The 15,489-nt window shown below is 40.4% G+C and overlaps 1 protein-coding gene across 2 annotated transcripts in view; it reads left to right on the top strand.

The window, feature by feature from the left end:
- Positions 1 to 15,489, top strand: part of snx17 (sorting nexin 17) — a 51,102-nt gene that overhangs the window by 11,264 nt on the left and 24,349 nt on the right. For both annotated transcript variants that reach the window (XM_033648972.2, XM_033648971.2), the window contains 5 exons: positions 131 to 205; positions 2,015 to 2,132; positions 6,125 to 6,189; positions 9,292 to 9,402; positions 14,067 to 14,157. In XM_033648972.2, coding sequence (XP_033504863.1) covers positions 131 to 205; positions 2,015 to 2,132; positions 6,125 to 6,189; positions 9,292 to 9,402; positions 14,067 to 14,157 — 460 coding nt within the window. The remainder of the gene's footprint in view (positions 1 to 130; positions 206 to 2,014; positions 2,133 to 6,124; positions 6,190 to 9,291; positions 9,403 to 14,066; positions 14,158 to 15,489) is intronic.

Raw genomic sequence — 15,489 nt, 5'->3', positions numbered from 1 at the left:
ATATTTAATTCTCTTATTTTCATATCCACCCACAAGCTTTTTAGATGGATTGATACAAGCTTTTGATGATACGTTTCTCTGCACTATGTCAGACCAGTCTTTCTCCTCACATTGTAATTTGTTCCCACAGGCCTACAACATCCACGTCAATGGGGTGCTGCACTGTCGGGTACGCTACAGCCAACTTCTCGGCCTCCACGAACAGGTAAGGCTTCGGCCATTGCAACATACAGTACCCATTGCTGTCAGTGTGCTTTGTCCCAGCAGTGACTGGTCTGCTTGTGTGACACGCCGAACGCTGTTTAAATGCCACCACAACCACCCAGGGTGACCTTTCACTCTTCTTTGTGTCGCACGGTCGATACACCAGCCTCCCATCACTTTGAATCACAACCACGGTGGCTTGAAGTCTTGTGCTGTCATTCCTCTCAGAGTCCAAACTGTTGCATGTAAATGGGGAGTATTGTGGAGGAGGCTGGAGGGGGTGGGTGACATGGAAGGAATGTTCTTGGCCTTTCTTTGCCTTCACCTGCTTGGAAAAGCATCTTAATCTGAAAAAGAAATGTTGTTGGAAAGTGTAGAGTTGCCTGGTCTTAAGCATTTTTTAGTCTCAGTGAAGCTTTACACAGAGCCGCAGCTATTTGTTACAGCTCTTATTAGGCAATTAGTGTATTCAGCATCCGCTTGTTTTTCTATAGCGCTGTGGTTGAATATTGACACGCTTGTGGAAGTGCTAAACATACATTTTCTCTGCAATCAAATGATCTTGCAGATGTAGATGCATTGTTTGCAAGAGATGGATTTATTCGCAGGTTCCTAGCTGACTGCCTGTGAGCTCTTTGTGCTGTAAAATATACGCTCTGGCATATACTCTAACACAGCCGTATAGAAGTGCCCAATCTCCTGTTTTCACACATTAATAAATAAGCAAGCAAGGGCCAAACTTTGCTATCTCCGTCCTCAAGTCTGTGTTATCTAGTCTGACAGTTCCCGTTGCCTGGCAACAGGGTGTGGGGAAGACACACTCCAGTCTTTAAGAACGAACCCCACAGGGCTTCCCGTGGCGTATGCATGACCCCAAAACACTCCGGTGATTGCGGGGCACACACTCCACCCAAATATTACAGAGACCATTTTAATGTTAATTATTCTTCTTGTTTTCTCTTCTGCAAAGATTTATAACAAGGTCACAACAGTGAAAACAGGGAGAGTTTTGCTAATAAGAAGCTGTATGAGCCTTTCAGATTTTGGAGAGTCTCATGCTCACTGTCTGTGGCTACGAGAGCTGATTTGTATGTGCGAGCAGTCCTGCCTCTGACGTATTGAAAATACCAAAGGGCAGTATTTTAAGGTGAAATTCACCTCTCTTCCTTCAGCACCCACTGTGGCCAACATTCATCATGCCATATGTGCCAGACCTGAGGGTTTTATAGCGAGAAAAAATGTGTCAGTGAATTCCTAATGATGAGTGTGATGTACAGCTTTTGCCTGCAGCAGCACACAGGTTTAAATTAAACCACATTTGATGTGTGAATTTCAGATCTACAAGGGCTTAGTTTAGGACTTCCACGGTTCAAAGAAAAAACAGCCCTCCAATGATAAAAAATGGGAAGAAATGAGTCAAGAAGCTGGAAGACAAAGTAAACTTGGAATGACTAGACATGCAGGGTTCCAGATGTGCATGTGTGTGTTATGCACGGAAACTTCACCAGCTAGTCGTTGAAACAGGGCTTAAAATAAACCTGTGATTCATCTCAAACAGCATGAATGTACCTCTTAGAAAAATGAATCCACAACTCTTTAATTTAAGAGGCTGCTACTCTATACTGAAGTTAATTGGCTTAGTCATATAAACTTATATATCCGTTTTCACAGATGTTTTGAATTCGAATAAAATTAAATTAGCCGTCAGACTCCTTTCAGTTTCCGTTAATGGTCAAAAGAAGATGAACAGAGGTTGTGCAGCCTGTCATCCTGCAACGTCACCTTCACAACTTGTGTTTTGTACCAACAGATAAAGAAAGAATATGGCAGCAATGTGGTGCCTGCGTTCCCTCCAAAGAAGATCTTCACCCTGACTCCTGCTGAGGTCGAACAGAGACGGGAACAGCTGGAGAAATACATGCAGGCTGGTGAGTTATTCATGCTGGATGGACTTTTTACAGATGGCTTGTATTGCATTTCACTTCACCTCTGGCTGAATGCAAATTCCACCTCCAATGTGGTTGTTTTTGTCGGTTTTTAATTTAGCTACTACTCTTCTCTGACTCACAGTACACAATGCAGCTTTTTTCATATGTTGTGAAAAAAGAAAAAAAATCTGAACAAACTAAGACTTTGTTTTTCTAACAGTGAAGCTTTGCAGCACAGACACATTTTCCTTGAAATGTTTGCTTCTCCACAACAATCACAGGAATGAGTTGGCTCTGTCTCTGCGGGGAGTCCAGCCATACAATGGTGTCTTCATGCCACATGAAAGCATAAAGTGTTTCACTAAAGAATTGATGATCTGAGCACAGACTGAGCTGGGACACTGAGCCAAAGCCTCACCAGACACAGTTATGCTGACACACCTGATGAAAAAAAAGTCCCAACTCAGGATTTCAGACGTGGTTGGGTTTTGTGGGTTTGGATCCTCTAGTGATGATGTGCCACCTCTGGGACTCATACTTAGCTTTTCTTTGATTTGGGAATAGACGGCTACAAAGAATAATTAATATTTTTGTGATGTTCAAACAGGGGATATGGGCAATTAGTCGCCCCCATTGCTACTCAGCATCAGAAATACTAGTCGATTAAACAAGCATCCCTTAGCTACTGATGTTAACAACACTGGATTTCAAATTAAACAATGGAAAAGCAAAAAAAACTGTTCGCCCTGCCCCACAAGTACCGAGGTGGAAAGTGGGACAAAGATGACATCTCGTAAAACCAGTGCAGTTTGGCAGTAATTTCATTTTATATAGTGAGTTGTTGTCGTGTTTTGAAGGGTAATGTGCAGTGTTTATAGCGCACACATTTTAGTAGCATTTAAAATACGATTTGGTTACTGAAAAATGTGATTTAAGTGGACGAATTGTGAATGTTTCTGAAGTTTTGTGTCATATATTTAGTTTTACAATGTCGGATATTCATATTAAAGATGGTCAAAGTCTCAAATGATGAGGCAAACGTGTAGAAGTAATCCTTGTGAGCAAAGCCCTCAGGTTTCCAACCATTTCAATCACTCCATTTCCAACATTTTTTTACTCTGGCTTTCAGTGCGCAGAATTACTTTATATGGTTATCTGCTCCATCAGTTTTTACATTACATACACTGCTACATGTAGCTACATGCTAACGTCAGGGAAACATGTAAACTTGGTTGCCAGTATTGTTAAATTCTCCCTGATTTCAACTCATATTCCCTCCAGAACATGTCCAGTTGTATTTAGAAGCTTTTATCAGTGATTCAGAAAGTACTGTCGCAAGTTACTCCATTATGATCATTACCTGGCTACGAGGATACCGCTAACATATGTGTAGCTACATTGCTAACATCAGGGAAACGTAATCCTCTTCTGTCCGACTGACTTTCGAAGCTTTTGATTAGAATTTTCACAGTAGAAAGTGCAGCTATTCTCCGTTACAGTTATTCCCGTGGTGGCAGTAATGGTGCAGAGACTCAGAGATACAGAAGACCTGAAAACATTGACCAATCAGAGCAGAGTGGGCGGTTTTGGGAGGGGGGGCTTAAAGAGACAGGTGCTAAATGGAGTGTTTCAGACAGAAATAGTAAAAGTAAATACAGACGTTCCAGCAAAGACAGTATGACCATTAAAGGATGTAAACCTGTTGTAGTGGAAACCTTAAATACAAGTAGTTACCTTTAACTGAACATAATAGGTCCTCTTTAACAATTTCAAATGGCTCTCCTCTTATACAGTAATATACAGTTATTTTAGACAGTGTTTTGCCTTATAGATTAAATTGTGCTTAATGTTGACAGTTTTCTGAATGTTTTCTTACTTTAAGACTTGTAGACTGGTCTAAGTTTAAACTTCTGTTTATACGTCAGGGAAATAAGTTGTTAGGAACATCCTTAGTCTACAGCAGGAGAGAGACGAGTTATTTTTTTGCCTGTTGACAGTTTTTAAGCTTCCATCTGCAAGTCTTAAATGTTCAGGACCCAAAGTTTTCCTTCTCCCAATTTGGGAGGTTTTCAGCATATTGCCCAAATTCTGTAAACAGGTCGAGGGTGAACTTTCTTCACACACACACATGCACACAAATAAGTGAAACTGGCAGCACCGTGCAGGGTTTGTTTTAATCCTCTCAAGCACTGGCAGTTACAGCAGAACAAGGAAGCGTTGTTCAAGTGTGTATTTGCTCATAGTCTGGGAGCATACGCACACAGGGTGTTCTTGGCTACAAGTTTACTTGGTTACATCATGGCTTTTTACATAGTTATGGAAAATGAACTGCCACAAACACAATCTGCTCTGACGCAGATGGCTCAGAACTTTGACATTTTTTCGAAGGTTTAGACTAATTTGTAAAAGGACAATGGTGTACAGGCCAACGCACACACACACACACACTTAGTTATATTACTCATACAGGGTTATCATGCAGATAATTTAATGCACCACACTCTGACTGAAAACTGCCTCAGCTGAAATCCAAAGACATGAGAATGAGAGTTGTTCATCTTTTTGTTTACCAGATCTGGTGACTACATTATGATGAAAGTGGCTTGTAATTATTTACAGTTAACTGAAGCTTTGCCAGGTAACAGTTTAGTTTTTTGTGCATGTTTAGCTAAATGGCCTTGAGAAGTGTTTTAAAAGGTCAAACCCATTCTACAGGAACAAAATAAAATTGCATGATAAGAGGAAAATCAAGGACAATTGGAAGATGGCGTCCCCCAAGGAGGTTTATGTTTATATAACATCCACTACAACACTATGTTTTAGCAGCTGGAGGCACCTTTTGGAATTGTTTTTAATGAGAATAAAGCTTTTTGCTCACAGTTTTTGCGTTGTGACACACCTCGCGTTTCTACGCTCTAAGTAGCTGGCGTTTTTGCCGGAGCGCTCTGAACTCCTCGAGTGGAAAAAACTTCAACTCAATGCGGAAAAACGCCCCTCGGATGATTTGAGAGAAGGGCCTTCTGTGGTGGTCACGACAACAATTTTACAGTTGGTAAACAATGGAGGAGAAACTGGGGGTAGTGGTTGATGGGTACCCAGACAGCAGGTCGCCAAGCTGCCCCTGAGTCATCCTAAAATATGCCTGGAAACGTCAATCATGGAGGCGAAACTCCTGGACCAACTGGTGTACTCCCCATGATAAACCCTCTTTTTTAGGGTCTCATGTACCCACACAGATCTCCGTTTCCCTGTGCACAACAAACTATTTGCTGACAGCCTCTCACCCTCAACCAGAGCTACAGCAAGTACCCTCTGCCTCTGTAGATATTAAAGTATTTCACTTCTGACCATTCAGTGGCATCATTTATCCAAGATAAGCAAGACAAGGAGAGGGGACGCTGTGACAGACTGACAGTATTGTCAGCGTAACTCTTCCTCTCTGGTCGACACAAGGGGTTAAAATAATTCCTTGACTTGCTGAAATCTAATGTTTAAGCTAGCTGCAGGCATTTTGTCAGCTTGTGGTGCCAATGCTTTCCCCTTTGGTGGGCGTGGCTCTCAGAATGTGACGTGTTGCGCTCAGTCTCCATTAGAAGCGCTTTCAGGCAACAGAGTAGGCAGAGGGATAGATCACCAGACTATCACAGGGCTGACACATAGAGACAGACAACCATTCACACTCACAGTCACACCTACGGCCAATTTAGAGTCACCAATTATCTTCCACCTAAGGATTCAAACCCCCCCCCCCTCTCAGGTTTGAACCAGGAAACGTCTTGCTGTGAGGTGACAATGCTAACCACTGTACCACCGTGCCGCCTGTTTCATTTAGTGCCGTTTGAAAATAGTGACAGCTTCAGCAAATAAGAAGAAAGTTATTTAATGTAGCTTTAACACACCTGACAAATCTCCTTTGATTTGAGCTGCTCCTTCTATTACACTCACTAATTTTGTACTCATGTTGCTAAATCCTCTCCTGTGTTTTTTTACAGTGCGTCAGGACCCCTTGCTCGGAGCCAGTGAGATGTTCAACAGCTTCTTAAGGAAAGCACAGCAGGTTAGTCGTGTTGTTTTTAATCTGCTGTACCTGCATTAGGCTGTTTGTTGCGTCAACATGGTCAGCAGGCCTGTGAGGAGGCAGGGCGTGCTCCCTGAACCAAAAGGCTGATGCAGTGATTTCTGCCTGACCAGTAATTTCTTTTGGTAATGTGGTAAAATGAGGTCTTAGTGTTTGTCACAGTTTGTGGCTGCATGTACTCTTATCCTCGGTTGCGTCATCTCTACTTGTGAAGTAGTTGGTTAGATGTGTCAGATTAAGTTTGGCTTGCATGCAAAAATGTGTGAAATGATTACGTCAGATGCGAAACTGAGGGGAAAGCAACCCATTGCCAAATAAAGCGACATAGTTGCATTGTGTGTGAGAGCTGGATCATTTTGAACCATTATATTAAAAAAAAAAAGTGAGCCACCTAATGAGTCATCTCACCGGATTTGCCTAAAAGCTGTAGTGGACGATGCTGTAAGATCCCAAACTCAAAAGGCTATTTCACACCAGTGGTATGTCGATGTATTCAGACCAGGTATTGGGCTGATTTGTCATCATTCAAGCTGTGACCTGCGTTGCCAGGGGGGTTGTAAATCCAATAACCTTCATGGAGAGATTCATCTATCTGCAGCCACGTCACACCCATTCTGCTTCTCCTCCTCTGTCTTCCTCTCCTATTAGAGTCTGTGTTTGTCTCTCTCCCCTCCCCCCCAGCGCCTTATGTACTGCGAGGACAGCAGGTGCAGAATAGTAGATGAGTTACCGCCCGGTGTTGTCGTGTCATCTGCACCTTTAGTGGTAGGGATGTACTTGGAAGACCCCCCGCTGAGGGAACAGGGAAGATAAGAGATGATTTAGCAGAGGTGGTGCGACGCAGCCTGGGGACAGCAGGAGCTGGGCTCATCCAGTTTAAGATTTAAGATTTCTTAATAGCAGCTCAGAGGCTTTTGTTTAGAGTCTTGAAATATTCATAGGTTTCGGCAGTTTATTTTCCTCACTTGTTATTCATTGATGTTGTGGGTTTTTGTTCCACCGGCTGCCTCGTTCAGTTAAGGAACGAACGGTCTCACAAACACAGCAGTAACTAATGAATACCGTTCCCTCTGTGTCTCTGTGAGCTGAGAGGAGAGAAGATCAATTATTGCATTAGTTGATTGACAGAAAATTAATCTGCAACAATTTTGAAACTTGGTTAATCCTTAGTACTATTTTTTTGAAGACATAATGGCAAAACTATCTGGTTCTAGATTATTAAATTTGCTGGTTTCATTATTTTTTATATTATTGTAGACTGAATATCTTTGAATTAAACTGTTGGGCTCTGGGAAATTGGGATTGACATTCTCACCTTTTTTTGACACTATGGATAATAATCAAGCAGTAAAAGGCTGCAACTAACGATTTTATTATAATTTTCGATTAATCTGACGATTGTTTTCACAGTTAACTGAGCCATCTAGTCTTCTAAATGAAAAAAAATGTGAAAAATGCTCATCGCAATTTCCCAGAGCCCAAAGTGATGTCTTTGCTTTTTTATTTCAACCAACAAACCAAAACCCAAAGACTCTTCATTTACTACCATAAATGATGGAGAAAAGCACCAATGTCTCACATTTAGAGGCTGAAACCAGCAAATGTTTGATTTGTTTTGCCTGAAAAATGACTCAAAATTATACAAATATTTTGTGATTATTTGGTAATTGTCTTTTGATTGACTAATCATTGCGGCTCTACCGCAGAACAATCAAATCACAAATTAGTTTCAGTCCCAGGGATTACACCAGTGGTTCTCAATCAGGGGTCCTTGAGTGTGCCCCAGAAAAATGCAGAATAGTTGGTGGTTGCAAGAGGTTCCCACCGCTGAAGCAACTGGGATTAGATTCCTTAAGGAGGTTTCAATATAAGAAGTAACTCTGGAATCTGAGCCAAGTCTCCAACGTCGGCGTGTCCCAAGGTCGTTGTAGATGGGAGGTTCCACACGAAAAGGCGGATCCATTCCTAAATGATTGAGTTGTTTTTATTCCACCTTTCCCTAATGCTCTGTCATTTCTCCTCTAATCATCACGCTGTAACCTGTGACAGGCTGTTATGATACCACAACTATCACACGTTCACATATATAGATTTTTTTGTCGAGCCATGAGCGTCACGTAGGTTTACATTACCAAAGATTTATGACAAAATCACTTGACGATACCAACTCCCGTGTGCGTACGGCGAGAGAGGAGAGGGAGAGACGCTGTGCTGCTGCCAGAGGAGCCAGTGAATGAGTTCCTTCTGAGCGGTAAGTCGCTAAAAGACTCTGAGAAGTCCGGGGCTGTTCATAAAACATTCAGGATGCAACAGTTGATTCCACACTACTGAAGCTGCTCCTCTTTTTGGAACCACCACAGAGTCTGTAATAATTCGTTCAGCCATGCTTGTTGTTGCCGTGGATAACAGTATGACGTCAATATGTCAACAAGTCGAAATATCGCGAGGACCTTGAGACAAAAACGGTTGAAAACCACTGGACAACACTGTGAGTTAGAGCATATAAGAGTTGTAATTGCAGATGGCTTAACATTAATCTGGCTGCTACTTTGTTTCGGAAATTAAAGGTTAATTCACATCCACTTTCATACAAAGTGATTTTAATTTAGCTCTGCCTTGAATTAAATCTCGGTGTGCCTATTCTATTTGCACTGATAAACAGTCAGACTTCATTTTGTGTGTTGCATAAAATAATTCTCATCAAGTATCCAATTTGTTCTTGTGTCTTCTCCCTCTAACTCAAATCAATATACTTTTATTATGTTGATAAAATCAGGTCCACCTCCCCTGGATATATTTAGTTTGTATTCTTGTTTTGGACTTGAATGAATTTCTGCTGATTTCATTCTTGACCCTTGAATCAATGCAGCTGCACTCTATATGAAAAGTCTAACTATGGAATGGTAGCGCTCGTATGTTTTGTTTTTATCTCCACTGGAAATTTGCCCTCTCTCCGACCAGCCCGTGTTTTTTCTGCCCTGTGTCTCGGTGTGATTTTGTTGTTTGCCGATAGGAATGAAAACACACAGCTGAACCATGAAGCTGAAGGAAAACCTGTTATGTTTTGTGTCGTTCCCACAGGAGACGCAGCAGATTCCCACAGAAGAAGTCTCTCTAGACATCTGCCTCTCCAACGGTCAGAAGGTCACAGTCAACATTCTGACTTCAGATCAGACGGAGGACGTCCTTGATGTAAGTGCCGGAGTGTGCTCTGCTGAAGAGTGCATAAACACATGGTGTCAGCTGGTACTTCACTAACGAATAATTTATATAAGGGCTGTCTCAAATACCACTTTTTGGGTTCTAGAGCTTTGGTACACACAGACAGTGAATATTTGAAGCTTCATCCGGGGGTGGCTGAATGTAAACGCTCATAATAACAGGCTCAGAGCTCCAGACAGCACCTGTCAAAGCATTTATATTTTATATTTATAAAATTAAGTGGTTCTGAAACCCAAAATTAAAACGCAAACACCTACCCAATTAACGAATATCCAAAGAGTTAAATATTTGGGTCCAGTCCGAATTTATACAGATATTTCTGATTCAGTTGGATAATAAATATAAAGAAATTGAATAAAAATTTAAAGAAAAATGAATGTGTTAAAGGTGCTGCCCAAAACTAGTGCAATAAATAAGGAAAATAATTTTATTTTACATGCACAGGGTCCAAAATTTACACCCACTAAGCGCCAAATGCAGTAGATTTTTCATTCGGTGAGTAAATCTCAAAAGGCCATCAGCCACTCTGTAGTGGGTAAATATTTGTACACAACCCTCTTGTAATAAAAAACTATGCTGAGAGTCTCTATGATATTTTGGTGCTACTCACAGTCACACTGAATCTGTCCTGTGCTGTCTGTCTGTGTCCTGAGTTTGACGCCCACACAGGAACAGGGACTTCATGGCGTATTCAGGTGCATTTTGCAAACTCTGAAATCTACATTGCATTGAAGAAGAAAAAGATACTTCATTAATCCCCTAGGGTAAAATTAGTTTTTTCACTCTGTTGTCATAAACACACAGGCCCAAATTTTTTAATAAGTAAATACAAAAGTCATACCCAATATGCAACTTTTGGCCTCATAAAGAAAATATGCATGTTCAAAATAATTTATTACTTAAATCAATCAATCAAACTTTATTTATATAGTACTTTTCATCAAACGTAATGCAACACAAAGCGCTTCACACACATAAAGTAAAGACTAAAATTATAACTGCACTCATAAAAAGGGGAACTGAGGCAACGCTATCGAAGTAGGGAAACACCCAAGGCAGGATAAAAACTCAAAATAGAAAACAATTTCAAATCAGTCAGTAAATAAGTAAATAAATAAGTGACAAAATAGAAAAATATGCCAGCTAGAAAAACAGATTAATAAAAATAAATAAATAGATAAATACTCAATAACAATAATAAATACAAAATAAAAAATGAAAATGAATGAAATGATGCCTCACCGTGGGTTTTTGTTCTAACTTTGGGGATGATTGACAGACCACTATCAGAGGACCTGAGGTGTCTAGAGGGTTCATGCGATAAAAGCAAATCTGATATCTTTATACAGTGGATAAAGGATATGAAGTGTTTGGGGTCTGTGTGAGCAGTGCACCTCTTGAAGCCAACAACATAGGAACTGTATAGCTCTATGCACACTTCAATATGTTATTTATTGCAAGCTATATCTTCAGTGCAATATTAAACAATGTCATTGCACATGACAGATTCTCCTTACACCGTGCAGGCCTACTCAAAGTGCAACGTGACTGAATGTTTTGATCCAGTGATCTGTTTTATAAACGGATGCACTGCTTAATTTGAAAGATTAATATTAAAGATTAAACCTAAGTAGATACAGTAAATAGTCCTCTCTAGTACACTGCAGTTATATTTACAGCTGGAAGTTTTATGATTTAGTGCTGATTAACTCCGAGCTGCCAGACGTCTTGATAAGGTAAAACCCATCTGAGGCTTTAAACCCTGTGTGTTGTCAACCTTTGCAGTGTTTGTGTCTGTTTAACTAGAGGCTTTTATTCTCCGCTGTTCATAACAGTGCTGACAGACACCTGGGAATTCCTTCAGGCAAGCAATATTGCCTCTGACTCCTCTGTACGCTGTGATGTTTATCAGACGCTACATACAGTATCAGATTAAGTCACATCCATTTAAAGAGACCCTCTTCACCAGAGCAGGCATCAAATGACTTCATAAAGTCAGAGTGACAAAATCAGACACCTTGACCAATTAATTTCAATGTGTTTGTTTTTTGTAGGTCACGTAGTGACTGTGACCGAACCTTTTAAGTACTTCCACTCCACCTTTGCTCTTGATTGACCGTGAAAACACACGAACACACACTCTGATACAACTTATCACAGTAAACATGCTATTGTTTCATCACGGTGTCCTTTTGTTGCTCTTGGCTGTAAATCTAGTGTGTTGGAGTGTTTTCAAAGGGCTCTTGTGAAAGTTTAACCACGGTTAACCTCTGTTGACCACAGCAGGTCTCAGAGCACAGTACCATTATCTGAATCACAAGTTTCTCAATGTGTGTGTGTGTTTCAGTGAGCAGAAATGCCAGATTTCCTTAATTTCAACAACAGTTACACGTGTTTACAACAGTTGTGTGTTTGTGGTTGAACGTCAGAAAGTGAAAAACAGGTCAAAGGAGGAATGGTACGATAAGCACATGTCAGAGAGTGCTCTGTGTGAGAATGTAACAGTAGTGCTTTGTGCAGGTGCTGGAAATAGATACATTCGAATTTGATAAGGGTTCATTTGGTTGTAGCTCGACCTTTTTACTGTCAAGGTTTTCTCATCCAGGTAGCTGCTTGGATAAATTTGATTCTTCATGAAGAAAAATAAAACTTATTGTCGGTCAAGTTAGTGTTTCATGGTTGTAACCTGTTGTTTGTTTTGTTTTGATTGCGAAATTTGGCAAACCAAAGGCTCTTGATTAATGGAATCATAGTAACACGGTCTAAAGTCCTGTTTTACACCACAACACAGGAGGTGTGTTTACATGGACCCTGATATCCCACTAATAATCAGAGTAATAACCCAATCAAATTAAAAGGCCTTGTGTAACCACCTCAGTTGGAAGAGACTGGTTTCTCTCTGGTTGGAATAAATGTATTATTTTTGCACGTTTGCTCCACGTGGGTGTAGCATTAGGTGATGTATCTGGTGCATGCATCGACATGCTGCAACAGCTGTTTCCTTGCACCTCCCTCTACTGACTTGTTCATGAATTCAAAAAGTATTTAACACTCTGCTTTTGCTTTGTTCTTTTGTGAGTGCTCTGCTTAGTGAATGCATTCTAGCTTTATGTAATGTTACAGGCTGCATTATGGAGTTCATTGACATAACAGTCTTCTGTCGCCTCCAGTAGCAGCAGCCTGCATATGAGATGTTTTGAACACATCAGTGGAATGTTACCTCTACTAATAGTTGGCTTGCTTAATGTTATGGGGACATCTGGAAGTTGTAGCTACAGAAAATAACCTGGGTTACACTTACGTTACTTATGATTAAATTATATTAACAGGCAGAACCACTTCTTATCCCACTGTACTTTATGTATTTAATTAATTTAGCGTAGCATTAGTTCAGGCTGGGCACGATGTCAAGCTCAGCTCACATCCCAATCAACTGACAGAGCAGCTGATTGATTGAAGGGAGTCAGATGATTGATCACATGATTCCTTTCTCTGCAACCAATTGGTGAATCTCATTCAGGGCGCCATATTTAAACTGCTCTGGCCTGCCTGCTGCTGCTGTTTCCTCTGCAAGCTGATTTGCAACCAGCCTTCACCCCAGCGCCTCCTTTTCATACTGTGACCTATCAGTGTCATTTCTGTTTGTCATTGATGCTGCTCTGTTCTGTTCCCGGGGGGGTCTTTGCTGCTGCTCTCCCTGCCTTAGGCTTTCCATGTAGGCGCATGGAAGGGCGGAGAGGTGTGCTCTCTCCGCCTTAGGGCTTTCCTCATTTGCACGTGGAAGGGCAGAAAGGTGTGCTCTCTCTGCTTTAAGGCTGCTTCCATGTCAGCGCATATTAGAGGCTTTCTGCGTAGGCCCAAGGAAAGGCAGAGGGGCCCCAGAACAGAGCCATGCCGCCAAATATAATACTGCAAATGGAAATAAAGTTTTCTTTGACTTAAGTGTTCCTGACTGAAATTTAATTTTCTCAATAAGGTTGGGGAAAAACTGAGCTAAACCACTTTGCACAAGTCGAAAAAGTTCTATTCCAATTTAATGCTTTAGGGCATGTAACACACATCTTATCATATAACTTTATTTACTGTTCATGTAAACAGTTTAGTTGAAATCTCTAATAAGAATGATTTCAATCAGATTGGAGATATATCATCTATGTAACTGCACCTAGTGTTCACTAAATCCTGCTTTATTTCGAATATGTCACTGTAGAGTTGGTTTTAATAGAAGGACATAAGATTCATTGACCAACAGTTTGATTTGACTACTTTGTGAGAATGAATGAGATTGGCCAAAATAGATTTGTGGGGACTGAGGAAAATGTAATATCATATTATCATGACTTTAAATTTGATATCTTAATGGGATTGAAACATGAGGGTGTAGAGGAGCTTCAGGGAAATGTTTTAATATTCTATTAATTTTTTAAGATGGTACAGTATGATTGCTTTATCCCAGTATTTGATCTACAGGATAATCCAGTCTCTCCATTTCATACTGAGCTGTTTTTTTATTATCTGTCTGCGGACACTTTTATCTTCATTCCTCTTAACTTGCTGCAAAACAAAAATCAGATGAAGGAATGGATTCATTGAATTTGATGCTAAAATAAACTCACTCTCTCATCTCTCTGCAGGCTGTTGCAACAAAACTCGACCTTCCAGATGACCTTGTTGGTTACTTCAATCTCTTCCTCGTACGTGAAGGTGTGGACGGAGGCTTAACGTGTAAGTTTCAACAATATTCTAAAGAATCAGAGGAATTCAAGGAATGAAAACATCTTATCTTTCCCTGCCATATTTACGACTCAGAATGTATTCTGTATCATGTCTCATTTTATATGATTAATTACCAGCTGATAAAAATGTCAAAGAGAGAGCAAATTAAGATATCAGGGAAAGGAATCCATAAATCATCACTGCTGATTATTTAGAGTCGACTTGGAATGCATTTTCAGAGATTTCTGAACATAGGCATCTCAAGGGCTTCTTATTTTCGGCCTCACTACAGCTGGAAACCATCAGATAACCAGTCTTGTTTATTGAAGCAAAGAAAATGTGCTGTAGACAAAGCTCTTTGATAAAATAATGTATATGTAAACTACTGTTTCAGGCCAGCCAGGGACCATTCTCGAAAGACACAGAACTTAGAGGACGAATTATTCTTACAAACCGAGAAACAAAAGGAACCAGGAGTTGTGATTAATCGCTATAACATTTGTCATGTTGCACCAAAGAATAACTTTCTGTAATGTCACGCTTTTGATTTTAGTTTTCTTTCATTCTAATTTCTCGGCAACGAAGCATAAAGAGTTTCCTCTGGCAACTGTCCAGCAGCTCAGTTTATCCGTCTCACAGTTTGGAGATGTACTGTTAGTTTAATTAAAAAAGGAGAGCTGCATCGCCCCATGAGAGTTGTCTCTTGTATTAGAGTTTCTACTGTATCTCTGGCTCGGATGCATTATTCATTTATTAGCTGCACAGAAACTCAGTGAGAGCCAGGCTCTGTGTGTTTGTTGGCTGCTTCATGCAAAACAGTTGTGCAGTGTTTCAAGTGACTTGAGCTTGCGCACCAGGCTGTGTGCACTGTTTTCAGATTGAGAATGAATTCATTGTGGTCTGAGGTCTAAAATCTGACACTTGTGTCGACTCAATGTAAAATGGCATGGCATTCACAGGCTGACTGCTGATGAGTCAAGTAATTTTCCCAGAAAGACGTAAGATGAGTCTAGTGTTTCCGCAGACTGTCCAAATTTATTTGTGCTTCAGACACTCAAATAGAAGATGTGTATAAAAACACATGGCTGTGTGCTTTTTTTGGGTGTCCTAATAATTTGTATATATGGAAAACAGGTTGTTCTGTTAATTAAATTGGAGATTTTGTTTCCTCCATCTTCTATATGTACATTGGGCATGTTTTTGTGGGAAAGACGAGCTAACAATGTGTAGCTTCTCCATATCGACAAAAGTTCAAACATTTATATTTGTACGTGTTATCTAACTAGCTAACTGATATTAGCTCAAGTGGGTAGTCAATAATCTGAAAGAACTTCTGTTAAA

Source organism: Epinephelus lanceolatus, chromosome 13 (assembly GCF_041903045.1).
Source record: "Epinephelus lanceolatus isolate andai-2023 chromosome 13, ASM4190304v1, whole genome shotgun sequence".
NCBI lineage: Eukaryota > Metazoa > Chordata > Actinopteri > Perciformes > Serranidae > Epinephelus > Epinephelus lanceolatus.
This window is presented reverse-complemented; position numbering and strand designations above follow the sequence as displayed.